The sequence below is a fragment of the Rhamphochromis sp. 'chilingali' genome (genome assembly GCF_963969265.1).
Source record: "Rhamphochromis sp. 'chilingali' genome assembly, chromosome: 9".
NCBI classification, from domain to species: Eukaryota; Metazoa; Chordata; class Actinopteri; order Cichliformes; family Cichlidae; genus Rhamphochromis; species Rhamphochromis sp. 'chilingali'.
In genome coordinates this window covers 27,919,140-27,946,666 of record NC_137936.1, presented here as the reverse complement: position 1 = coordinate 27,946,666, position 27,527 = coordinate 27,919,140, and the positions used below count along the sequence as shown (strand labels likewise).

At 39.9% G+C, this 27,527-nt stretch overlaps 1 protein-coding gene and 2 long non-coding RNA genes across 3 annotated transcripts in view; 1 reads left to right on the top strand and 2 right to left on the bottom strand.

Moving 5' to 3' along the window:
* Window positions 1–8,985, bottom strand: part of LOC308402026 — a 28,869-nt gene extending 19,884 nt beyond the window's left edge. Inside the window, exon 1 of the long non-coding RNA XR_013972670.1 lies at window positions 8,873–8,985. This is a non-coding gene — a long non-coding RNA (uncharacterized lncRNA). The remainder of the gene's footprint in view (window positions 1–8,872) is intronic.
* LOC308402505 lies at window positions 1,878–3,471 on the top strand. The gene is made up of 2 exons (XR_013972769.1): window positions 1,878–2,373; window positions 3,207–3,471. It is a non-coding gene; the product is annotated as an uncharacterized lncRNA (long non-coding RNA).
* Window positions 2,368–5,457, bottom strand: LOC308402504 (uncharacterized protein). The gene is made up of 2 exons (XM_080891408.1): window positions 4,970–5,457; window positions 2,368–4,081 (listed from the first exon to the last, which is right to left on the bottom strand). The coding sequence occupies exons 1-2, from the start codon at window positions 5,227–5,229 to the stop codon at window positions 3,811–3,813; spliced, it is 531 nt and encodes a 176-aa protein (XP_080747534.1). The 5' UTR covers window positions 5,230–5,457; the 3' UTR covers window positions 2,368–3,810.
* Window positions 8,986–27,527: the final 18,542 nt, after the last annotated feature.

Genomic DNA, 27,527 nt, shown 5'->3' with positions numbered 1-27,527 from the left:
CTGTTGGCCAGCAACACTGGGGGTAGTTGTTATTACTTGACTTCCCACTCAAAAATCACATTCTTTATGATCCCTATGTTTGATTTGACCAAGACTTTACCATTTTACACTGGATACTCTTCCTGAAACAACCCTCCCAATTTTTATGGGCTTCGGAATGGCACTAGTAGTAATGGCTGGGCTTCATTTTCATGTACTATATGTGAACTGTAACTCCAAGATGCGCCTACGAAGGCAAGTCTTGCTTATTGACAGCACAAAATTTAAAGATGGCAAAACCGAATTAATTCTGATAGAAGTTCAAGGGGAATTTAAATAATCTAAAGTGTATAGTGTTTGGTGTTACATAAAGTCACTTTATACTATCACGAGTAAAGGCACAGTAGATTTTTAGGGCATGACATTGCAGGTTTTAAAGAATTAAAAAGATTAATAAAAATAAAGATCTGAGAACCCCCCGCCTCTCTATTTTCTTTGCAAATGGCCATAAATAAACATGGCAGCTAACCAAAGTGTTTGTTGGTACAGGCCCACTGGGAGCCTGTCTTCAAAGCACTGGCCTGGTTTTCTTCTCTTCAATGAAAATTTCAATTTGTGGCTCTTTTCCAAAAGCCAGGCAGAGTTTAAGTGAAAAACATTTACTTGAAGTGTAGTGCACCACTTACTAGGTAACATGAGACCAACAAACACCATTTCCCAAACGACCACTTTTAAAAAGCCAAACAAGGACACACAAAAACTAGCAGAAAAGCAGCAACCTGCACAGCACTGACAACACGATGTGTTCAGTGATCCTCAATCTGTAGTGATGGGATTTCCGGCTCTTTTTAGAGATCCGGCTCTTTCGGTTCGGCTCACTAAAAAAGAGCCGGCTCTTTCGGCTCCGAACCGGCTCTTCAGGTTGTTTTGTTGCTTTAATTAATTTATTATTAACAATAATATAAAATTATGCACAAAAGGAATTACTAACGTAAAAACAAGTGGTTTTATTTATATATGTTTATATATAAATATATGCGGTGGCCCCTAGAGACAAAACACGTACAAACTCCAAAACACATTTCTAGCATGAACTGAACTTCCAAAGCAGAGCTACTAGATCACTTAAATTACACAATTGAAAGCATGTGTGTATTGTTTGTATATTTATACACAGGCACTCATATATATATTCAAATAATTTAAAAAAAAGTTCATTTACCTGTTATTACCACACACCAAATCCGGTCGTTGGTACTTGCTGGCTTGTGTAGCCACAAGATAACAAAGGCTCAACACTGCGCCCAGCATCCTGGAGCACTTCTGTTGTCTTTTGTACGTGTTTTGAGTTTTTATGTGCTTCTGAGTTTTTATATGCTTCTGAGTTTTTACGTGCTTCGGAGTTTGTACGTGTTTTTACGTGTTTTTGGAGTTTGTACATGCTTCAGAGTTCGTACGTGATTTGAAGTTTGTATGTGCTTTGTCTCTAGGGGCCACCGTAAATATACTTTTATTTTTTCACTCCACATAAAATGTAATAAATAAATCATATAATACAAAAATCAACTATTCACATTTCAAGTTTTAACTATTTAAATTTTCAGCTTTTTCCTTTCACAAATTTAAAGTGAAAAGAACACAAAACACTGCAAACCACAACACAATTAAATATAAATTATAATATGAAAACTAAAAGAACATGCATATTCTCTGTCATATGGACCTGCATGAATAAACTTTCTCAATCCTTTATCATCTGCAACCGAAAATAGTTGTGGATGATTACTATACCTTTCTAATGTTGTTGTCCCTGCCTCTCTTTCTCTCTCTCTGGCTCTGTTCCTGTGCTACTGAGTGTAACTACCGCCCCTCCCCCCTCTGCCCAGCGTAACGGTGTGTTCACACCGAACGCGATGGACGCGAATAGAGCGTCAGGTTTACATGTAAAGTCAATGGAAAGGCGCGATGACGCGCGATTGCGGGTCCCGCGAAAATTCGGAAGCAGATTTGCGTCGCGAAAACGCCAAAACGCGTGAAACGCGCGTCAGTGTAGCGCGTCTGGCGCGTTTGACGCGCGAATAAAACCACGCGCGTGAGTTTTTGTGTTGCATTTTGTGCATATGCGCGTTTCGCGTCTACCGCTCGAGTTGGAAAAATCTGAACTCCAGCGTCAAATCGCGCCGCGACAACCAATCAGGAGCCTGGTGACGTGGCTGTTACCTAGGTCAAAGGGGCAGATCCAGCCAAAGCCTTTCATACTTCAATGGAGGGGAAGGCTAATCAATGCGGTAGCAAACAACTCGGAGCTGTACAACACCAGCTGCTTTCAGTACCGAGACAGGAATAAAAAGGACCGAGCTTGGAGGAAGATATGTGAAGAGATCGGGCAACCTGGTAAGTTCATTCATTTCTCTTTTGAAAGTTTTCACTGACCCGGGGAAGCCGCACAAAAGCTAGCAAGCCACCGCTATTTTCCCACTGACGTACAAATACCGTTCTGCTTTTATGCATGTTATCATTTAGGAATATATTTTATTGTTTATTAATAAACAGCACACAGTGGTCCCGCTGTTCATCCGTCACTGCTTTGCTTTTTCGCTGATTTTTTATTGCACAGTACAGCATTGCATTCTGCAGCCTGATTGACAAATCTCCTGCGCTTGCCAAATTTATCACGTTTGGTTTTGATAACCATCGCGTCCAATAGAAAAAACAGCACAAAAACACCCATAACTATGAGCCTCATTCGGAAATAGACACCTGCACCGTGAGGGAAAAAGGCGCACGAAAGTGGCGGGCAGATGAAGACAAACCGCGGCATAATAATACTTTTACGTTTTGCAATCTACAAAGGTTTGCACTTTGAGAATCAATTGTGAGAACTGTGACCAGGGGCTAGTTATTCTGAGAACCCCTGCAATAAATGAGGGACCACTGTCTACTCTACGATTATTATATCCAACCTGTTAACATTTAATACTGTATTGATAGAACCAACTGATTCTGCAGCAGAGCATCCCCAGTCCCTGAGCTCCTGCTGCTGCACCCACAGATATGTACAGCAAGCACTGATACCTTTTTAGTCGGTGGGATTCCCTTGTGATCACCTTTACTAAATATCTACAACCAATCTGATTATATCCTGTTATTGTTTTTTTTTTTTCAATGTTGAAATTAAAATCTAGTAGCAGCCTTCTCATTTCTTTGTGTTTTGTGCTGTTTTACAGGCCCACAGAGGAGGACGGCTCCGAGGCAGATGAGGGACGGGTCCCAGGACGGTCCATCGGCGGTGGAGCTGGCCATCCTGGAGTCCCTGAAGAGGCCACACCAGTCTCCAATGGAGCATTTCCTCCTCAGCCTTGTTCCTGCTCTGGAGAGCAGCTGGTCCTTTTTATTCCTGTCTCTCTGTAAATTCTTATATTTTATATATTTATGTTTAATGTTTTTCTGTTTGAGACTTTTAATATTATTTTAAATAAATGTTTATAATGACTAATGTCTCAGTTCTACTACACAGCAAATGTTGGCACACGACTTGACACATGTAGACTTTATTTCATATTATACTAATGACAAAATATACTGATACAGTGGGATGCAGAAGTTTGGGCAACCTTGTTAATAGACATTATTTTCCTGTATAAATCGTTGGTTGTTACAATAAAAAATGTCAGTTAAATATCATACAGGAGACACACACAGTGATATTTGAGAAGTGAAAAGAAGTTTACTGGATTTACAGAAAGTGTGCAATAATTGTTTAAACAAAATCAAGCAGGTGCATCAATTTGGGCACCACAAAAAAGAAATGAAATGAATATTTAGTGTATATCAATGTGTGTGTCTCCTATATGATAAATGGGGTGCCTTTGTCTGGATGTGCTTCCCATCCAGAGCTGCACAGCACAGAGGAAAGTTCCAGCGCTCCTGGAATCCCTCTGTGATGGAGCGCCAGTCTCCAGGTGAAGGCACAGCCATGAAGTCGTCCACTAGACAGTCCCAGATGGACGTCGCTGCCTGGGGGGTGATCTGGCTCACCGTGGACACACCGACTCTGAAACTGAACGCGATGGTCCTGAAGGAGTCCCCGGTGACAAGGAACCTGGACAAAATTGTTCAAAATTAGTATTATGTGTGCTGCAGTTACAAAATACATTATTCAAATTCCAAAATACTTTTGTGATGTCAGATTTAAATCACAAAACTTAAATCTTACATAAAACCTTTTGTAATTATAAGGATAATTACAAAATGTATATTAGATAATATCTAAAACAGTTGTGTTTTGTTTTAACTTTAACATATCATAATTTGATTGGTAGCAACTTTCACAACTACAGTGAGCCAATCACTCATAATTCCTAAACATGTCAATCAGGTAGGAATGAAGTAAAACATTAATAGAAATAAAGAGTTGTATGTTGACATGTAGCCCTTTCCTTGCTTAAATCATTAATATTTTTGAAAAATTAATCTGTGATAAGACAGCTTATCAAGATAGAACCATGTAACTAGAGATGAACCAAACTGTTCACAGTTTTATCTAACTCTGTTTTAATAAAGGCTGTGACCCCTGCTATAGAGTCTGACAGCTGCAGGGATTATATACAAATATTCAACTATCCCAGAATTAAACCAGGTCTAAATAAAAAGGAGTGAGTATCACTACAAAGGTTAACTCAGTGGTCCTAATGCTACAGTTTGATATCAGCAAACACCGAGCGCATACATTGATGTGACACCACAGCCATGCTATCATTCAAACACTGATAACAGCATAAATCGAATTAAATCGGGACTTGATGAGACCTTCTGAGTATCACTAGAAATATTATAAAGAGTCGTCTCTGTACCACAGTTTGCTTTCAGTAAACACCGACAGCATTCACTGTTAGCATAGCACATCCATGTTAGCAGTGTATAACTGGATGGATTAGCATATTAGCACAGATATCAATAAAGGACTACCGTATTAAATAGTTTTACTAACCTCAGGCAGACGGACAGGCGCTCTGCAGGTGGGATTGAGCGTCTGTAGTTGGTGTCTAGGCGGGCAATGCTGGGACCGACGAGGGAAAGCAGGTCCTCAAACTGGCCGACGGTGATAGCGCTGGAATCGGCCGTCATCCAGGCGCAGCTCCTAGAGCAAGTGGTGAAACTCACCAAACTGCTCATGCCTCTGGAGGACCTGATGGACCCAGGTATGGCGAGAACGTCTTTTACGCTGCTGCTCTGCTCTCCACAGTACATAGAGAAGGGAGACTCTCTCTTCAAGCGCTAGCTCGATAGCTGCCATCTTGCAAAACCAGGTCTGGCACAACTCCCTCCCACATTCCTCCCACATTTCCGGTTCACGCGCGTCAAAATATCATATTTTGACGCGCGATGGATTTTTCTTGGACACGCGTTGAGACGCGAATGTACACGCGTCAAATTAGGGGCGTTTGGGGCGTTTTATTCGCGTCCATCGCGTTCGGTGTGAACAGACCGTTAAGCACAAGGCTCGCGTGCAGAGTGAAGCGGAAAAAAAGTGCGAGAGAGAGGCTGAGAGAAAGAAAAAAAAAAAAAAACCCACGTGACGGCTCGCGATAAGGAGCCGGCTCGCGTCGTTCACGTCAAAGAACCGGCTCTAAGAGCCATTTCGTTCGCGAACGACCCATCACTATCAATCTGTGTTTTACCTGCAGAATTTCTGCACATCCAGTGACTATGTGTTCTCATACTGAATTACCATTACAACAAGTAGTCTAAGGAGCTTGGAAAGAAAAGCGTCTGGACTTCTTTAAGTTGCTTGAAGACGTTTCACCTCTCATCCGAGAAGCTTCTTCAGGTCTAAGGTCAAATGGTGGGGAGTCCCAGATTTAAGACCTATGGAAGTGTCCCCCCAAGAGGGACAATGGAGCCCCTAATAATCCTCTACCTAATCACACGAGCCAAGGTGTGAAGACAGGTGTAGGTCACAATCAGCCAAGGTTTCGGGTGAGCTCATTGTGAAACCTAACTCCACCCTATCATGTGATTTCCTGAGGTCAGATGGCCCAGGATGTGAGTGGGCGTTAAGACGTCTGGGAAGCGGTCTCAGTCCTGGATTATAGATGGCAGACATTTGGTGTTGTAAGCCACCGCCTCTGTTCAAAGATGGTCATTCACAGTGGACATCGATGGCTTCTTTCACTCCTTTTTCAAACCATCTGTCCTCTCTGTCCAAAATGTGAACATTGGCATCCTTGAAAGAGTGACCTTTGTCCTTGAGATGCAGATGGACCACCGAGTCTTGTCCTGTGGAGGTGGCTCTTCTATGTTATGCCATGCGTTTATGAAGTGGCTGTATGGTCTCTCCAATGTAGAGGTCTGGGCATTCCTTGCTATACTGTACAGCATACACTACATTGAGATGACAATGTTTTTGCGTTTGTCTTTCTGATCCTCCCTAGTTGATGTCTGAGCTCACCCGAAATCTTGGCTGATTGTGACCTACACCTGTCTTCACACCTTCATTAGGGGGTCCATTGTCCCTCTTGGTGCGTTACTCCCAGAGGGCTTAAATCTGGGACTCTCTACCATTTGACTCTAGAACTGAAGAAGCTTCTCGGATGAGAGGTGAAACGTCTTCAAGCAACTTAAAAAAGTCCAGACGTTTTTTTCTTTCCAAGCTCCTTAGACTACGATGACCTGGATGACTGAGAACCTTCACAGACATTACAACAAGTAGAGATGGACAAAACCTTAAAGTATGTCTAGTCGGAAAACTAGAAGAAGTTGATGCATTCTGTTGGTAATTCATTTTGTTTTGATTCTACTCTCTCAGTGAATAACATATATTAACTATACAGGTATCATAATTTTCACTCATAATTACATCCCATGCTGACACAGTCAAGAAATGCAGATATGACCAAGCCCAGTATATTGAATTTCACAGTACCGTTAGCTTGCCGTTTAAATACTGTGTGTGTAATATTTATTATTTAATAAATGACACTCAACGCAAAAACAGTTGGATTGCATTCATTCTGTCCAATGATCTCCATTTAAATGATGTACAAACAAGAGCCATGAGGCATCTCTGTCAACAACAATAAGTATCTTAAAAACATGATGACTCATCACTTCAATCTTGACCTTTATCTCCTTATGCACAGTTTGTATTCAAGCCTTTTCAGCACAACATGTGGGAGTAGGTGGGGGTGGGGTAAACAATAGCAGGGATTGTCTCGTGTGTCATTTGAAAAAAACAAAATAAAACAAACAAAAAAACCAGAAAAAAAACCACCAGCAGAATCCCCATAAGGGTATGCAGTGACATTTACAACCACAACCTCCTGAATAATTTTAGCTGAGCTCATTGCACTGGAATTCACTTTAAAACCCAGGCATGGGATCAACTGAGTATTAAGAGAAAGACAAAGTAAACTGCAAAGTGGATAAATATGCAAACAAAGAAAGAGTAAACTGAGGAGAGAAAAGGGGGCAAAGAGAGATAGAGAAAGTGAAAATCCTCCACTTAGCATTGTTTAAAGTGCGTCAAAAACCTTATGACCATCTAATCTTTTAAGCGTGTGGCTATTGTCTGGCTATCATCTAAAGAGGATGGTGTAATCTCCCCCTCCTTTTTTACTCCATACTGTTCCTTTGGAATGCCACAAAGGAGCTTAGTCTAAGCAGTTAAAAAGGCCGCTCTAAGCTGTAAAGTGTGTTTCTAGTATCCATTCTGTGATGTCGTTAGAGGGATATTGTGTCACTGAAGCCTCCGTCCACCACTCTAAGGGACATCTGACCCAAAAACATTCCTTTTGTGTTAAGCTGTATTTAAAGTCATCTGTTGGGGCTGGTGGGAGTAAGCATCATTATTTATGTACTGTTGGGTTTGTGTGTGTGTGTGTGTGTGTGCAGGACTGTACGGTTGTCTTTAAGCTATTCTGAAAGATTTAGTTTCATTTATTTATCTACTTTAAAAATAAGCAGAAAAAGTATATCATATCAGTTTATTTGCATATGTATGTGAGAAGCTTAGTACTAAAACCATCTCATTTGTAATCTCATAATGCTTTTGTAACAAGCATTATGGCATATATCAGAAGATTCAAAATTCAGAGATGCAGCATGCAGTCAGGTTGTCGTAGTGTTACACCCTTAGTGCAACATTAACAGTATAAAGTGCAAAAAAACAGACTCAGTGTTTGTATTTAACCCTCCCAAGGCAGGTGTTGCAGATTTGCAACAGTTACTAACAAAACTAACAACCTGATTACCCCACATACATATTTTGTGATTTTTTTTTACTCAGAAGTACCACTGCAGGACTTGGTTGTGCATTAGCAACAAAAAGTTTAATTTGAGCCTGAGAGGGTTAAAATAGACATAACACAATATAGTTTAAACAAACTTTACAGTAGTACAAAAATACTTTAATAGTACCAGTAGCTGTCAAACAGTAGGCAGAATGATAACTAACCCAATGTAAATGTAAAATGTATGTAGCATACATCATTATAAGAATGTAAAGTGCCTTGCTGTGCTGAGCAGGAGAGGAATAAACAATCCATAGGAGAGTTATGAGGGGTCTGCAACAATGCTGCACATACATACAAATAAATAAAAAGATATTATAATGAACCTATGTGACATTAAGGGCCCTTAATTATTCTGTGTAGTCCAAATGGCTAACTAAATATTTAAATACTGTCCTCCACATACAATAATTATTATTACTCTTTAGTGACAAATTTGTTCACCAGTGACAGGGCAAAACTGCCTTTGAAAGTCTGCCAAAATAAATAGGCCTAATCTCTTGGGCAAAGTGGGACATTAGCAAACACTACTGGTTTGCTGTAATTTAGCATAATACATCACACCCTGAGTGAAATGGATAACTTGTAGAAAAAACACATACCTATCTCACCCCTTCAGGAGACCTTCAGTAATGAGTGTCCTTTGATTTTATTATGCCATTGCTCTTTCTCTTCACCTCGGTTCTACTCATTTTACTCTTGTGAGACAGGAGGGATATCAGGGAAGAAAAACAAGTGAGGGGGCTGGGTAAGATAAAGAGACATAAAGGAGACTGGCAGAAAGAGAGGGAGGACTTGCAGTAGTGAGTGTTTTTGAATATTGGAGCAACTTAAGTTGTAAATAAGTTGGTGGAGAAAAGCATCAGCACTAGCATGGCATTAACAGTATAATTATTTTACTGTATTCAGCAATGGATAAAAACATATGCAGAATGCACAAGTTTTAACCCTACACGCTACCACCTAAGGGCACAGGGTTATAAAGTGGTTGCATCTAACCCGTGAAGACTATTCAAATCAAACCCAAATCATCAACACTCCACTATCATGTTTCATAGTTGATACGAGTTGTTTGTGTAGATTTCTTGTATTTGTTTTTCACTTGTGGCACTGTGCATTATGGCTAGAAATTTTGGTCTCGCCTGTCCAATAAGCATTGTTAAAGATGCAGCTTTTATGCAATTCCCCAGTACTTGTTGGTCCCAGAACCACATTTTTTACATCATATTGACTTAAGTAGGGGTGAGCTATATCATACCGTTCACAGTAATACCGGTGTAATTTTGGGCAACAATAGGAAAATTTAATATCGCGATAGAATATGGGTAAAACGCGCATGCGCAGTGCCTATGTTTACATACGCACATGGCGGTGATGCAGAATGAGAAGAGTGAAAGTGGATCGTTAAATTGAAACCAGAATTTGTTTGTAAAAATGCTGCGACTTGAGTGGTGTGGAACTGGTTTAGCTTTCGTCTGTCAGATACACAACAAAGCACTATTTTTGGTAGAGCATGCTAGAGCACGGCCACAGGTATATAAAATCAACCACCTAGTCATGCAGTCTACCTGTACAAACATTTGTGAAGGAAAGTGTCATTCTAAAGAGATCACTGAATTTGAGCGTACTACTCTAACACATTGCCACCATTGCAACACGTGAGTTCTTGAAAAATCTTCACTGTAGATATTCCACAATTAACTGTAAGTGGTATTATCATAAAGTGGAAACATTTAGGAACTAAATGGGTACAGCAACAGATGTGTTTTGTAAGTGGCCAACAAATGCTGAGATGCACAGTGATTCTAAAAAGACACACAAACAGACTGAAATCACCAGATTTTCTGATGTTGTGACATAAAACCAGGAACTCTGCTTGTTGTTTATCCAAAACTTTAAAGATGGTTAGAAAAGTGAACTGATAAGTGTTATACAGAACCTATAGACCTGACGTAAGAAAGTGATCTTGTCACTCAGAAACCGCAGAGGATTACCTTTTAAGAAGTAAGGCACAAGCGTACAACAAAGACACACTCTGAGCAGATTGAGGAGGGATCTATGCATAAACCACTGAGCATTTCCTTTCTATTTTAATGCTTCCATCAGACATGATGCAATATATGTGCAATGCTCAAGTGAATGTAATAAGTAGTCCCTTAATGACTGACGGCCATACCTGATGACTAAGATTTCACACAGTGTGAATTTTTTCTTTAAAGACCATATCCGACCATATTAATGTTAATCTTGGGAATTCTAATGAGTTTGAATATGCCCAGAAAGATAAAATTTTAGTAAATGAATAATTAGTAAATGGTTGTTAATCGAGAGAAAAAAGAACCAAATCTTGCCAAACCCTTTAAAAACTAGACTTAATTCTTAAAACTCAACACCAGGCAAAAAAACAAATTAAGGCTTAGGTTGCAAAAAGAAAGAAATGAGAAGAACTGATGACAAATATCTGTAAAAAGTATATTTTCTGTGCACTTCATTAACAAGTAAAAAGAAGCAGATTTAAAGAATAATACATGTTACCAGTGCACATTTTTCTTTGTTATGCCAATGACATAGACCTAGATTACACACTAATGTTTGAAGACATGCCAAGGAATAGTGAAGGTACAAAGAAGCCCAATTTTCATTCACACACATACGTGCACACTCAAACAGAAATTTTTGGCATTTATTCATTTTGGCTTGGATCCTCTTAGAGGGAGAAAAGCCAAACCTTTCATCTCAGTCAACATTTGCTATTTTAGAAGTCAGCTATTTGCATACTGGTTGCATGCATGTGAATATGCGTTTGTGTGCTAGAAAGCATATTGTGTCAGGAGGTTTAAAGAGAATGATATTCTGGGTGGAAAAGTTAATCCCAAACTCAAAAGCATTAGTCACAGTCTTTGCTTTTTACCAAGAGATGCACATGCAAAATGTATTGCTCAGGTGACTGTTGGTTGCCCTCTCCTGATCATCTCAGTGGTATTTTAACAATGCTATAATGTGACAGGAACAACTTGCTCTCTCTCTCTCTCTCTCTCTCTCTCTCCATATATATATATATATATATATATATATATATATATATATATATATATATATATATATATATATATATATATATCAGTGATCTCGCTTTCTGTATAATATATAGTATGTAATAAAGTCAGAATCTCTGGTTTATGTTTAACAAAAATAGTACCAACAAACAAACAGGTGCAGATCATGCAAATTATTTAGTTCCCATTGATATTTTGAGAGGTATTCATACAACACAGTGCCCAAGCCTTGTTATTTAGCTAGTTTTTGTTGTTAATATATTGTTATATTTGTTGGTTTAAGTCCTGGGTTTTCCACTGCTTTAAAAATGTCCACATACAAGTCACAATTGCAAAATAAAAAATAATAACCTCGTTAATGGGGCTCGGGCTAATGCAGACACTCACACAGAATAAAGATTCACACACAGTATTGGCTGATGCTGGGTGAAAATAATTATTTTGTTTCTTTGATAATTGTACCATCAGATTGCCTGTTTGAAATCCACTGATCTGCAATTGGTATTAAGTCATGGGTTTGCGTTTGTAAGTACAAAAATGTCAGTGAGTGTGTTTATTTGCGAGTCCATGTTGAGTTATCAGTTGGCCTGGCAGTGCTGCAGGCTAACAGATAAGAAAGCATTCCTTCATTCTCTTTCCTTTTAAACTCACTGTTCCACACTGCTGTTACCCCTGTATAGGTGTGAAAATGGATTTTGTAGGTGATAACCTGGTTGAAAAATAGTTGAACTATAATAACAACATGTCATAAAAATGGCAAACATATTTCAGCTGTTTTCATGAGGTAATGATTTGTTTGTTTTTTTTCTTTGATTGGTAAGTGATCTTTGAATTTTCTTCTTTTGGGATCCACAATCCCTTATCACACCTCCACTGGTCAGCAATTTCCCCCCTTCTCCCTGTCATGTTCTCCAGAGGTGCCAGCGGAGCAGAGCAGAAGTTGAGCGTGTTGCCTTAATTACATCCTCTATTTCTTTCAGGCTTGGCTCTCTCAGATTGAACATTATTGTTGGAGGGGCTGGGTTGATGAGGGCTCTGTTGGGTTTAAGCTCCTGTTCTGAGTGTCTAATCGAAATAAATAAAATACAAATTAAATTTTCACAATTGTTACAAATACAAATCATTACTGAAATTAAAATTGGAATATAATAATCTCACATTAATAACCAGACACCAAAGCATGTAACTTACATGTTTACACCATGAGGAATGACCCACGGAAGGGATTAAAAAAAAGAGTCAACAACTGTCAACTAATGCCAATATCATTAACATAACTGCAGTTTCCATCACTCCAGCAAAGCATAATGTAAGGGTGGAAAAGTCTGGTACAATAATGGTTTGGACCTTCCAAAATGGCTTCACAAATTCAGGTGAATAATGCAGTAAATCTTTTAAAATCACACTCAAACAAATGTCTAAATCAAAGCAGTCTCAATTCTGTACTTTCTACCATGTGCCAGTGATTGGAAGGCCCAAAATAATGACCTCCAGCTCAGAGCAGTTTCACTTCACCCCACTTCTCTCTACATATGAGTGGTCAATAATCACCCACTTCCTCTCAAGGCCTACAATAAGCAGGCGGCAACATCAATTAGCCCCCTTTTAGTGCAGATGCCATTGGGGACACTAACAATAGCAAGTGCTGGGAGATTAGTGCTTTTGCAGCTTAGCTTTCTCAGTCAATCCTATTGGGAAGCTACTAACTCAATGCTAAAAGGCAGAAAGCCCCAGATGGCTGATCATATAAGGGTGAAGCGAACCCCCATTACAGTAATCCAAATGCTGAGACCATTGTGGTCAGGCAGTGAAGGGCATGCTATTAGAGACAGTTTAGGAAGAAAAAAAGAAAAGAAAAACTTGGGAGTTAAATTGAAAAAATAATTAGAAGACAAGAAAATGGATGGGAGAAGATCACAGAATAATGGATAGGGGACAGATAAAGGATCTCTGCGTGTTAGAGATGCACAAAAATGCAACGAATCTATAATTTTACTCCAGGGGTCACAATCTGTAGAATTTTTTTTTTTTAATTCAATGCAAATTTTCTAATACCCAAATTTCAATGCGTAGAGAAATTTTAACTCTCTACATTTATTCATTCATCTTTTTCCATTCTCTGAGTTTATAGACCACTTTGCATCAAATTATTATTATTATTATTATTATTATTATTATACATTTTTAATCTCTGGCTCCTTTCTCTTCGTCCTGGAGAGGAGCTGGCCTCTGCTCCAATCTGGAGTTGCCCCTCAGTCAGAGGTGGCTGGCTAACCCTAACCCTGCACGTTGGGGTTTCCCCAGCGGATGAGAGCGTTACCTCCCTGCATCAGGGAATGGGTTCTGGCCATTGCTGTGCCTATGCACAGTACTCAGCCTTCTTGGATTCACTGGGTACGATGCTTAATTGTGCAACTCCTTTGTCCTACTGGGAGCTTCAGTTCTCACATGGTCAATAACAGTGAGATCTGTAATGGCACAATTGGGAAGAATGGCCTGCCTGATTTGAACCTGAGAGGTGTTAGTTATTGGACTTCTTTGCAAATCACAGTTTGTCCATAATGGACACCATGTTTGAGCAAAAGTTTGTTCATAAGTGCATGTGGCACTAGGACACTCTCGGTCGCAGGTTGATGATCAGTTCATCATTCTGAGGCCATTTATCTTAGACATTAGGGCCTTAGAGAGGAGCTGAGCTGTCAACTGATTACCACCTGGTGGTTACTTGGATCAGGTGGTGTAGGGTAAGATGCTGGACTGGCCTGGCATGCCTATATACCAATACAAAATGTATTGTGAGCCTGTGCTCGGGATACCTAGCAGAGGCCCCAGTAGGTGAGATCTTCGACTCTCACTTCTGGCAGAACGTCTACAGCATTCCCAGAGAGGCTGGTGTTAGGTTTATATGGTTGATTGTCATTTATGCTTAGAAATATTTACTCATATATGCTTAGAGTTTTATAATCAATCGCATGTTGATAGAGGTTTGATCCTTAGCAGTCTGTAAAGACTCTGTGTGTCTTCCAGAGTGTTCTGGCATACACACTCACATCCTGGGGTCACGAGGAGAGGTCGTACCTTCTTTTATTGTTTTATGGTATAGCAAACACAAGTATATCTGTTTTAATATTGCTTTTGTTTAGATGAACTGCCAGACTTCCAGACCAGCAGGTTTAGGGAAGTCGTTTATGGGGTCACATACACGCACACACACACATACCTACACACACACACAGGTAGTACTCTTTGTTCATGTGTATACCTATGTAAGACGTCATGTGTTAATGAGCCTATGCATATTCATGTAACCTCAATAAAAGAGCAGTGTTACGAGGGAGCAGACGTGAGCGACTGGGGTCAAGCGAAGGAACGGCGCTTGTCGTGGTTCTCTCCCTCATATATGGGTAACACAAAGAACTTTGCCTGCTTGGTGTTCAATGCTCTTGCTGTGTAGTAGAATTGTCTTGAACGTTCCAGCGAATAGGTTTATGCTACGAACCTATCAGCTGGGGACACTGAGCCTGTTGAGCGTGCATTGTGAGAATTAGCATCTCCAATTTTGAGGTCATGGGCCTCAGCCAGAGTATATGGAGTTCCCACTCTGCTACCCGGAGTGGAGGGGTTTAAGTATCTCGAGGTCTTGCTCATAAGTGAGGAGAGAGGAAAGTGGGAGATAGACAGATTGGACCAACAAATGCAGTGATGTGGACATTGTATCGATCTGATGTGTGAGTGGACTATTAATTTACCTCACCAATGGTCAGCTTTAGGTAGTGACCAAAAGGATGGGACTGTGGATAAAAGCAAAAGAAAACAGCTGTCTTTGAAGGGTTTCTGGCTTAGAGGTATTGTTAGGAGATCAGTCATTCAAGTGGGGCTCAGAGTAGAGCGGTTTTTCCACACTGACAGGTGGTTCATCCATCCGACAAGGATGGTGCCTCCTGTAAGGTGTTCCAGGTCTGTCCTACTGTCCTACCCAGGGTAGACCGAGATTTTATCTCTCAGCTGCCAAAAATTGTTACTTAAGTTTCTTTAGCCAACTGGGACTAATGTTAAAATTATTATAAATAATATTAAAAAGAGAGATGACAAGAATATGGATTGGCAGAGCTATGGAAAAGAGGAAGTAACAGATGACTTCACAGCTGATCAATCAATCCTTTTTTTCTGTTACAGAAATCTCAAAGACATAAAGTGACAGAATCCTGTTTGCTTTGTTACCTCTTTTTTTTTTTTTTTTTCGCCTGTCCCATTTGGTTCTTTAGCCATCAGAATTGTTGTCTGAAGACCAACAAGGATACCCAATGGATTTACATTGCCAAATGGATCATCGTGGCATTGCCGTATTGGTCCATTTGGTCGATCTTTGTTTTTATTATTTATTATATTTTATTTTCAGATGTTACAGACGGGACAGACATGAGTGAGGGATAGGAAAGGGAGAAAGATAGAGGAAGGAAAGGAAAAACAGAAGGGGAGAGGGACAGTGAGAAAGGGGGGGAGAAAAAAAATAAAAATCTCCTGGATCACCTGTTGAGAGAAGAATAGAAAACAAGCAAAAAAAGACAAAAAAAAAACAAAGCAACATACTAAACACAACACCATCGCATTAATCTAGCTAGGTGTAAACAGCAGTAAATACTAAATATTCAATGTTGTTATGCAGCACGCAGGACAGATGTGCTTCGAAGTAGCAGCCAAGAAAGGTGTAATTTGGGTCTACGAGCAGTGAACACCCGTGTGCATACCTGTGTGGATCAGCGCGCTTGTATTCCAAAGGTTTCTCCATGTAACGATCTGCTAGGGAGTGTGGGGGGGCCACAGCCCCGTCCTCCAGGGTGTGAAGCAGGTATGGAGGAGATCAAAACTCCAGACATCCAGAGGCCCCCCAACACAAGAGACCATGGAAGACCAACAGAGGGGCAGCCGCGCCACTGTTCCAGTAAGAGCTGAGGAGAGTCCCAGATGAGGGTTCACTCAGCAGCAGCGGAGCAGAAGCCAGGGGGAGTTGCAGTGACGCGCCCATGAGCTCCGCCGGCCGCCAGCTGTGCCTGAGTGACCGAGCCCCAGGCCGAGAGGCCGGGGGCACCCCACCCCCGAAGGGGCCCGAGCGAGCCCCAGGCTCCAGGCCCCGATAAGCGGCCGCCAAGGAGTGAGCCGGTGTGTACCTGGACGCCCATCCCCAGACACAAAGAACCACCAACGCACCGACACCTGAGGGAGTCCGCCACCGGCAGGGGAAGTGGTGGTAGGTGGAGATAGACCTCCAAACCTTGGAGGGCCTGAGGTGTCCCCAGAGAGGTGGCGTCTGATACCCAGCCTGACATATGGACACAGACATACAGGCACACACAGACACAAACATCCATTCCCCCCCTCATGCTCTCATATGCACTCACTCCACACTCAACCAACGTGGAGACAGACATAAAGAGACGCTGTACACACGATCACACTCCCCAAGCGTACTCTACAAACCGGGTCTAGGTACCCTTGCCCCTGGAGTGGGGAACTGCACCCAGACCCAGGTGGTGTTACCCTTTTCCCTGCGGTGGGGAGAGGCAGACCACCCCGACTCTGTAGCAGCAGGGAGGCCCCACACTCCAGACCGCAGTCGGACGGCCAACTCCACCTAGCCCTCCCGCTCCAGCAGGCCGCAGAGAATGGGGGTGGGAGAAGACTCCAAACCTCCCTCCACCCGCTCATTGTAGTGTTGATGCATGTGTGTTCTAAGGTGCAATTAAAACCCAGGAGGGCATGGAGCTACCTGCCAAGGAGCAGCAGGTAAGCGCATAGTCCCTCCTGATAGCCCTCAATGTCTAAGTGTATTTAAAATTGAGAGGTGGGCAACGACGCCAGGGGTGAGGTGTACACCCTGATGGTAATTTGGACTCCGTGATTGTGCCCACCCCCAAGATCCTATATGTATGTGTAATGAGAGTGTGAATAATGTGAATGTCTAAGTTGTGGGATAAATGCTTTGTTACCTCTTAAAACAAAACTAGCGTGTGCTGTGATGCATCTGTATGAAACGGATACAGTGTAAACAAGAAATGCATTAATTAGAAGAAACCTGAATATCCATTTCAAATTATTTTTTGTGTGTGATCTAAGAGTCTTTATATGTATGAAGGTGATCATATCTACCAATAGGCCTCCCCTTCATTCAGGTTGAACTCAACCACTCAATATAGTGTGACTAACGCAGAATGTAGGGAAGAAAAGAGAAAATGGCGCTTCTCTTGTCAGGATAAAAATGTACGTTCCACCAATTAGATGCAGACAGATGTGAACAATCACTGAGACGAATCACAGAAAATCTGCCCTGTGAGCTCTTTCACTTACCACACACACACACACACACACACACACACACACACACACACACACACACACACACACACACACACACACACACACTTTATCTCTCTCTAACTATTTAATTCATACACAAACTCGATTTATCTTTGGGGTGATCGTGGCTCAAGAGTTGGGAGTTCACCTTGTAATCGGAAGATTGCTGGTTCGAGCCCCAGCTTGGACAGTCTCGGTCATTGTGTCCTTGGGCAAGACACTTCACCCGTTGCCTACTGGTGGTGGTCAGAGGGCCCGGTGGCGCCAGTGTCCGGCAGCCTCGCCTCTGTCAGTGCGCCCCAGGGTGGCTGTGGCTACAATGTAGCTTGCCATCACCAGTGTGTGAATGGGTGGATGACTGGTTGTGTAAAGCGCTTTGGGGTCCTTAGGGACTAGAAAAGCGCTATATAAATACAGGCCATTTACCATTTATATTTACCTCGATTTCTCTTAGTCACAGAATCTCTTCGTTTTGCTTCATTTAGGTGGTTTGGAGACTATAATAGTATAAACTCAAAGTTTAACTGCTCTGTTCCCATCTGTTCCTAGATATATATATACCAAAACCACATATGAAAAAGCAAAATACACATATCTATATGTACCTCTTGTTCCTAATAAAGTTTGTAGTTGTGCTCCACTTCCAATAAGACGAAAAGAGCTCATGCCATGTACAGAGTTACCCTTGCCATTCGCACACACATGCCTTGTAATTGGGATGGAATTAGTAAGGGGAAGTAGTAACGCAATTAAATTCTAATTTTAAATACTCTAGAAACTAAAAGTTAACCTGCAGTCCAGGCTCATAAGCCAGTATGAGGTCTTTAAGATAGGATGGACCCTGATTAGTCAAGATCTTGTATGTAATGGGAAGGATTTTAAATTTGATTCTAGAATGAGCAGGAAATGAGGCCAATGAAGAGAAGCCACTATAAGAGAAATATGCTTTCTCTTTTTAATCCCTGTCAGTATACTTGCTGCAGCATTGTGACTCAACTGAAGGCTTTTCAGGGACTTTTTCAGGACATCCTGATAATAGTGAATTACAGTAGTCCAGCATATGTAATAAATGCATGAACTAGTTTTTCAGCATCACTCTGAGACGGGATGTTTCTAATTTAGGAGATATTGTGCAAATGGAAAAAAAAGAAGCCCTAGATATTTGTTTAATTTGCAGACTGAAGGACATATCCTAGTCAAAAACGACTTCAAATTTCCTCAGTGTTACTGAAGCATCTGGTTAGATACCATATTTCTAAGAATCTTAGGGCCGGAAAAAATAGTTTCAGTTTTACCTGAATTTAGATGCCGAAAATAAGTCTTTAAGACATTCCAGCAGTTTATCTAATTGGTGTGTGTTATTGGCTTCATGGATAGATAAAGCTGTGTGCTATTCCTTCTAATGATACTGCCTAGTGGGAGCATGTATAATGTAAACAGAATTGGTCCTAGCACTGAACCCTGTGGAACTCCACAATTAACGTTAGTGTGTGAAGAGGACTCTCCATTTACATGAACAAATTATACTCTGCTAGATAGATATGATTCAAACCAATGCAGCAAAGTGCCTTCAATTCCTATGGTATGCTCTAATTGCTGTAATAAAATACTGTGGTCAACAGTATGGCATGTTGCACTTAGGTCTAGCAAGACAAGCACAGAGATGAGTCCACTGTCAGAGGCCATAAGAAGATCATTTATAACTGTTACTAAAACAGTTTCTGTATTGTGATGAGAAGATATCTGGTGTACAACTACTCTTTCAAAAAAAATTTCTGAGATAAAAGGAAGGTTGGAGATTGGCTTATAATTAGCCAAGACAACCTGGGTCAAGGAATGGCTATTTAAGTAACAGCTTAAGTGCTGCCTGTGGTGGGCAACCCATTAATGGAGATAGGTTGGTCACATTTAAGAATGAGTCATTCATTAATGGTAGGACTTCTTTGAGAAGTCTTATTGGAAGGAGGCCTAAAAAATGTTGATGGTTTAGAAGAAGTAATTATTAGTTAACTCAGAAAGATCAATAGGAGAAGAAGTGTTTAAGAATGTTCAGCAAATTTTATTATTATATAAAGATAATTTGTGAACATGTCAAATGTAGTTTTTAAACTATTACTTGCCAAAAATGGCATCCCCTATCTTTGTCTATGACAAGGATGCATGTGAATGAGACAGGTACTGTATGTAAAAAACAAAAAAAAAGAGGACTTAAGCTTTTTTTGTGGCACTGCATATCTTGAACAAATTAGGTATTATTACACAAAATTAATGTTGCATATATAATAAAAAATTTAATTTCCCTTATTAATTAAATTAAAATTACAATCATTTGATGATACATAGGAAATATGACTCGAAGCACATTTGTAACTGTTAAAAGCTAGTGGAATTGTAATTAGAAATGTGAAATTAGATTCAAAAAGGTTAAACTATAACTCTTATGACTAATGATAACAAAATATTTATGAGGCCCTTGTTTGCAATATAGATGCCTCCTTTTTTAAAGCTGTTTTCTGCAGACAGTCACCTTAAATAGAACTATAACTATAGTTGACAGAGAAATAGGAAAAAAAACACAACACACAATTGAAAAGGACATTCTATTACATCCAGGATAAAAAGCGGTGAGTGTTAGCTAGTTAGGAACCTTGATCTGTTTGTAATATTTTCAAAGGCCTTGGTTTTGAGTCGACTTTGACTGACAGTGCAAATCACTGACAAGACGACTGAGACATGTTCATCTTGTCTTTTATCCTCTCTGGTCTTTTATGAGTGATATATTCCCTGTATTATCTGTGCTGTTCTTTCGGCTGTCTCTTTTAATCTCTGCTTTCTCCCTGCTACTTTCTCACCATTTTTAAACACTCATATCTTTTTGTCTCTTGATCACATTCCAACATTCGGTCAATTTCACTTCCTTTTTCTTTAAACTACAAAATATTTTGTAACATTATCGTTGTCTTATTTACATACAGAAAACAGAAATGGCAACTATTTCAAGTATAGTTGTCCTAGCAATAACAAACCATGGTGTTGTAGAAAAGGAAGACGATTCGACACACCGTTCTGTGTTTATTTGTCAGTTATTATTTGGTGAAAACACTGTTTGCTGTTCTTTCAGGTAAGGCTTTTCAGCTGGACTCCAGCACACACACCTCCCTCTGGGCTCCGGCTTCACAACGTATAAGGGAGAAACCTCATTAGTTAATTATGTGCACCTGTCCCACCAACCTCCCTGGCACTGCCCCTTGAAAACACTGCAGCTGAGCCAAGGACCCCACTTCCGCCGCAGGTGTTTATATACTTATCATGATCAATATAACTATCTGTGTTATTTTCTGTAAATCATCTTTTTTTTTAAAGTAACAGATTTTTTTTAAGTTCAACTACTTTATATTAGATGAACTTAAATGCACATTTCAAATTGCACTTAAGGGAAAATTTTAAAGCTTGACAGAGAGACAGAGGGCATATTGATGGAATGCTTCAGGAGTTGGCACAAAAGCCGTTGTTGTTATTATGCTGATGATTACAAAGCCATATTTTGAGTTTTCAGTGAGAAATATTAAAAAAGAGATAAGTAGTTGTGGTATGTGGTTTAGTCAGAGTAAGTACAACCTTGATATTAGAGATGGACCGATCCGATATTACGTATCGGTATCGGTCCGATACTGACCTAAATTACTGGATCGGATATCGGAGAAAAATAAAAAATGTAATCCGATCCATTAAATATCACGAAAGCACCTCACAAAACTTGCAACACGCCGTAACTCACCTCAGAACGTTAGCACGTCGGAGCAGTATGCATCACGTGACAGAGCGGCTGTGGCATGCGGGACCTGTCGGTGCTCTGGATAGCATTTGGAGCTTCGCTAGCAACCCGGCATTTCATCTCCGACAAAGTTATCCCCGAGAGAAGTAAAGCAAGTGTGTAAGTCCATCTCTGAATGTTTGTAAAGCATTCCTGCGTTAAGCTTAACAAACGATATATGGAGCGACTGCCTCTTCTTGCTGCTACTTCAATCATGAAACTGCTTAACGATCAGCTGATCAGCTTTTCTGTAGCGAGTCCGTGTCTCTAGTTTGCTTTTGGCCCACTTTGCACCAGAAAGAGGAAACCAGCGGCTGAACAACAGAAGCACGTTTAAGCTTGATCAGCTGTTGTTAGAATGTATTTAATATTACTTTCTACTCCAGGATCTTTTTCTACGTAGCTGACGCTGGTAACTGTGCAGGGGCGGATCTAGCAAAGTTTAGCCAGGGGGGCCGATAGGGCATTAACAGGGAAAAGGGGGCACAAAGACATACTTTTCTTTCTTATTCTCATTTAAAATGTCAAGCTTTTAATAAATAATTATCTGACACCCAAAGTTTTAATTTGATGCAAAATGAATAGAAGTCAATTACTGTATATAGTAACTATTAAGTCTAATATATATACCCTAGTAAGCTATAGTACTTTTTCCTTTGGGAAGGTACCATCTGTGTAGTCTGCAATTTTGTTGAAGAAAGATGTTGAATCTATTTAATATTTCTTGAAAAATAATTGATTTCTGTGCATTTTTTTCACACTGCATCAAATTAAGGTTGATTACGTCGATTAAGCATCATGAGGTGGAGCGTGAGGGGTGGTTCCCTATTTTTTATTTATTTATTTTTGTTGTTGCTGGGAGTTGGAACCCTATTAGTTAGGTTGCTTAATATTTATGCTAAGTACTCTTTAAAATACCAGAATAGGGAGGATGGTGTAGGTTTAAGTTTATTAGATTGATCAGTATTGCTGAACTATGAAACATTTTTTTTGCATACAGGTATAACAGAATAGCTTTAGTGTAGTTGTTGTTTTAAACTTGAGTATGAACTTATACAAAATGCAGCAAGATATTTAAAAAACAGTTTTGTTGATTAAAAAACACTATATCGGATTCATATCGGTATCGGCAGGTATCCAAATTTATGATATCGGTATCGGTATCGGACATAAAAAAGTGGTATCGTGCCATCTCTACTTGATATAAAATAAAAGTGTCCGTGTGCGTGTGTGTGTGTAGGTGTGTGTGAGAGAGAGAGAGAGGGAGCAACAAAGAGAGAGAGAAAGCAGAATATGTTATCAGTGTTGACAGGTGAAGCTGAAATGGAGATGCATTTATTTTGAAAGTATCAGTTCTGCAATACCAAATTTCAGTGGTCTAAAAATTATCTCAAAATTAAAATGAGTCCTAGGCAAGGTTATTATACTAAAACTAGATATGAAAAAATATTTTAGTTAAGTAAAATAAAAATAAAATTAATTAATTAAAATGATTTTAGAAAACAGAGGACGTAGTCTTATTTTTAGTGTTTGTCAGTTTGGTAAAAACTTTATTACAACGTGCCTGATGAATCATTGATGGAAATATTTATTAATACTCTACAAGGCTGTGAGTCAACTGATTTCAAAAAGTTCTGTGCATTTATTGTAATAACTTTACTAATTTTTCTTAACTCTTACTTTGGCAATATTGTTTTTAGAAATTATTATGCCAGTAAAGCACCTTTATATTTGACTTTGAGAGACAGAAACAGAGAGAGATAGAAAGAGAGATATTAGTAAGCATATGTAGTTTTCTACCTCACTGCTTTCTCATTAAGCATTAAGAACCCATTCCACACTTGCAAAAAGTCCTCAGGGTAGACATGCACACAGCACACACACGCACACACTGGGAAAAATGGTTTTACACATGCTCACAGGGGGATTCAAAGGCAAACATCCACAATGAAATTCAGACAAAGGCATATACATACATGCTGAAAATTGACATTGTGATATGTTTTTTGCACATAAAAAGAACGAAAGGGCAATTGTCATGCAGCAAGTGAGGAAGGAAGAGAAAGTAAAAGGGAAAAGGGAAAAGATCTATTCCTGTGTTGTCTCAGCGGGAGGACCCCAAAGTAGAAACTCATTAACTACTCTCCCTCTCCGAGAGCAATATTACAATTGGCGTGACTAAAAAGGCAATCAATTTAAATTGTTAATGCCCAGCAATCAGCCAGAAGGAGGAGTAGGGTGGGAGGGTGAACAAATAATGAGAGGAAGGAAGGGATAGAGACGTGTTCTATTGGGGAAAAAAACTGATCAGCAAGAAGACTATTTACAGGAATTTTTTATATTGCATATGTGGTACAAAACTATTATTTCCTCATAGTCTAAGGAGCTTGGAACCACGATGACCTGGATGACTGAGAACCTTTACAGACATATTTCCTCATACTTTTAGTAAAAATAAAAACATCAACAACAACAAGAAAAAAAAATCCTGGCAACTGCTTGACAAGCTATTGCATTCATAAACTTGGATCTCTACAATACCTGCCTGCTTTTTGGAGTGACGACAATACCCGATCAGCCTTTTACGTCTGAGGGGGGAAAAGGAAACAAAGTTAAATTGTGCATTGCACTCACATCAGCATATGAGCCTTCATCTTTCTCATATCAAAGACCCCAGAACATTTTTGGTAGTTTTAGGTCATAATGTTGTGAGAGGGTATAATTTAATCCAAACCACAATATACAATCAAAATTACAAACTTCAATCAAAGGTAAATAACAAGTGAAAGTGAAATTAATGAGCGAGTGAAAAAAAAGGAAACTACGTGCAAAACACAATGTTCCCAAACGGGACTTTACAGCTTCACAACTGAGAAAATTATGATCACCTTTTACAGTGACCAGCCAACTTCACACCTATGTACCAATCATTCTGTTTAGTCTACATCCAGATATACCACTTCTGTCAAGGTTGGGTGTTTTTGCTAGCATATATCATAAACTCACCCCACAAAAAACAACAAACAAAACAAAAGAAATAAATCCCCAAAAAGCATAGCAGTCATAGGGAGACGTCTTCAAAAAACTTAAAGTCACTCCAGTCACTTTCTTTTCAAGCTCCTTAAACCAGCATAACCTGGATGACCGAGAACTTACACAGACATAATTATGTTGCACAAGCTTGTTATCGCTAGAGAGGCTAGACAATTCTCACATATGCAAACAATAAACAATCATAATATTTCTCTTTTAGCTTTGATAGCTGTCATTCTTAAATGAAAGATAACAACCTTAAAAGCATATTAAAATTGATAAATATTTTCTTAATTTAATCTAATATATTCTTGCATAAATTAGGTCAGATCCAGCATAATTTGGAGTGTTTGGATCCACAGCAAACTGAAATAATGGGGAAACCTTAAAGCCTACTAATTTTGGCATCAAAGTCCAAAGTTCATGTATTCATTGTAAACTTCAAGTCAACATGTTTACGTAACACATGAACTTCCTTTTTTGGTGTATGTAAGAGTTTTGTTTGGTTTTTGTTTTCACTAATGAATAAATTAAAGCATGCAAAATGGAAATTCAGACCTGTCACCTTGTAAGCCCTGGGCTTACGGCATTAACTAGAAATGACATGCTCATTTTTTAAAGGACGTACTTCAAGTCCTGAGAAATCACAATTCCACCAGCCACAGGAGCCTTGGTTTTCATTTTTTATAAAAGTCCTCAAGGGTATCCTTCAATTACACTGCAGTACTTGGTCCACTCCTAGGTCTTCTATCCTCAGAAATGATTCATACAGCTAGAAAATACTTATTTTACAAGCATTATTCCAGAGCTTTGTATTAAAACTCCCCTGAAAGGCCTACAATGGCTGTGTTCAGAGCTTGCAGAGACAATCGTGGAGTGAAAGAAGGTCATGTTGGTAGGAAGACAGAAAACCCTCTACATTCTCCACACTAGAGAGGGGAAATAAATAATTGGTTTTCTGACTCATGGAATGAAATTTCAAGTTGGGGGAAGAAAAGGGAAACTGAGCATATTGTCAATCATTTTTTCGTCTTCAGAAAGGAAGTAATGAGTTAAAACACACAAACACACACACATGCAAAATGACAAATGAAGGAGTTGCAGTCAAATTATATTGGTATCTATAATTCAACAGTCTGGGAGGAAGTATTTTTTAAATTTTGAACCAAGAACAGAGGAAATTGGTGAGATAATGAAGGATTATTCTTAATGTGTTTCAAGAGTGTTGTAGTACTTTTTTTTTTTTTCTTGCCTTGGGAACCATTTTAGAATCAGGATAGTAAATACATATTTCAGTCATAGCAAAACTTATTTGAAGATTTTATACCTTCCCCCTCTCACACCCAAAATGACCTAATAATCACAAGAGAAGAGACATTCAGTTTCTGTATTCATTATATTTCTGCCAGATTCTTTCATCACTCCTGTAAATCGTGACCCCCTTACACATCCTAAGACCCTTAATTAGATGCTGGAAGAAAGGCAGCAAAAACAGATACAGAGCTAGATAGATGTTACAAAGACTTTATTTAATGTAAGGAATTCAAAGAGAAGTCTTGGAGGACAATGCTGAGAAGTGTGAAGTGACAAATGAAGACTACAGAAGAGGCAGCATAAGCAGAGGACAGAAACTCAGGAAGTGTGGCTGTGTGCATGTTCACTTGGTATGAGAAAACATTAGCGATACTTAAGCATACAAATACAAGAAAGGTTGCAACAGCACAGCAATACAAATAATATAAAACAAAGACCTTTTTCAGAAAATCCACCCAACCATCCATTTATTCTGATTTGCAACAGTAGTCTCACAGAGGAGCCCAGATACATCCCTCTCCTCAGCCACCTCCTCCAGCTTATCCAGGGGAACACTGAGGTATTCCTAGGCCAGCCGTGAGATGGAATCGCTCCATTGTGTCATGAATCTTCCCTAGAGCCTCTTCCCAGTGTGAAGTGCCCAGAAAACCTCACCCAAGTGGCATCCTTGTCAGATGGTCAAACCACCTCAACAGGCTTCTTTAAATATGGATTCTTTCAATATGAAGGACAGGTCAGCCTCCCTACAGAGAAAGCTAATTTCCACTGCTTGTATCCCATTCTTTTGGTTACTATCCAAAGCTAGTAGGTGAACGTAGTATGGAATTCTGTCTATAAATATTATGGAAAGACTTTGTGACAAAGTGCAGCCCTGGCAGAGTCCAATACCCACCAAGAATAAGTGTGACTTATTGCCAGCAGGGTGGACCAAGCTCTTACAGTGGCTGTGCAGGGGAATGCCCAGATGTATATGCATTTGACCAGTATGGTTAAATGCATATACAGTGGGGCAAAAAAGTATTTAGTCAGCCACCGATTGTGCAAGTTCCCCCACCTAAAATGATGACAGAGGTCAGTAATTTGCACCAGAGGTACACTTCAACTGTGAGAGACAGAATGTGAAAAAAAAATCCATGAATCCACATGGTAGGATTTGTAAAGAATTTATTCGTAAATCAGGGTGGAAAATAAGTATTTGGTCAATAACAAAAATACAACTCAATACTTTGTAAAATAACCTTTGTTGGCAATAACAGAGGTCAAACATTTACTATAGGTCTCTACCAGGTTTGCACACACAGTAGCTGGTATTTTGGCCCATTCCTCCATGCAGATCTTCTCGAGAGCAGTGATGTTTTGGGGCTGTCGCCGAGAAACACGGACTTTCAACTCCCGCCACAGATTTTCTATGGGGTTGAGGTCTGGAGACTGGCTAGGCCACTCCAGGACTTTCAAATGCTTCTTACGGAGCCACTCCTTTGTTGCCCGGGCAGTGTGTTTTGGATCATTGTCATGTTGCAAGACCCAGCCTCGTTTCATCTTCAAAGTTCTCACTGATGGAAGGAGGTTTTGGCTCAAAATCTCACGATACATGGCCCCATTCATTCTGTCCTTAACACGGATCAGTCGTCCTGTCCCCTTGGCAGAAAAACAGCCCCATAGCATGATGTTTCCACCCCCATGCTT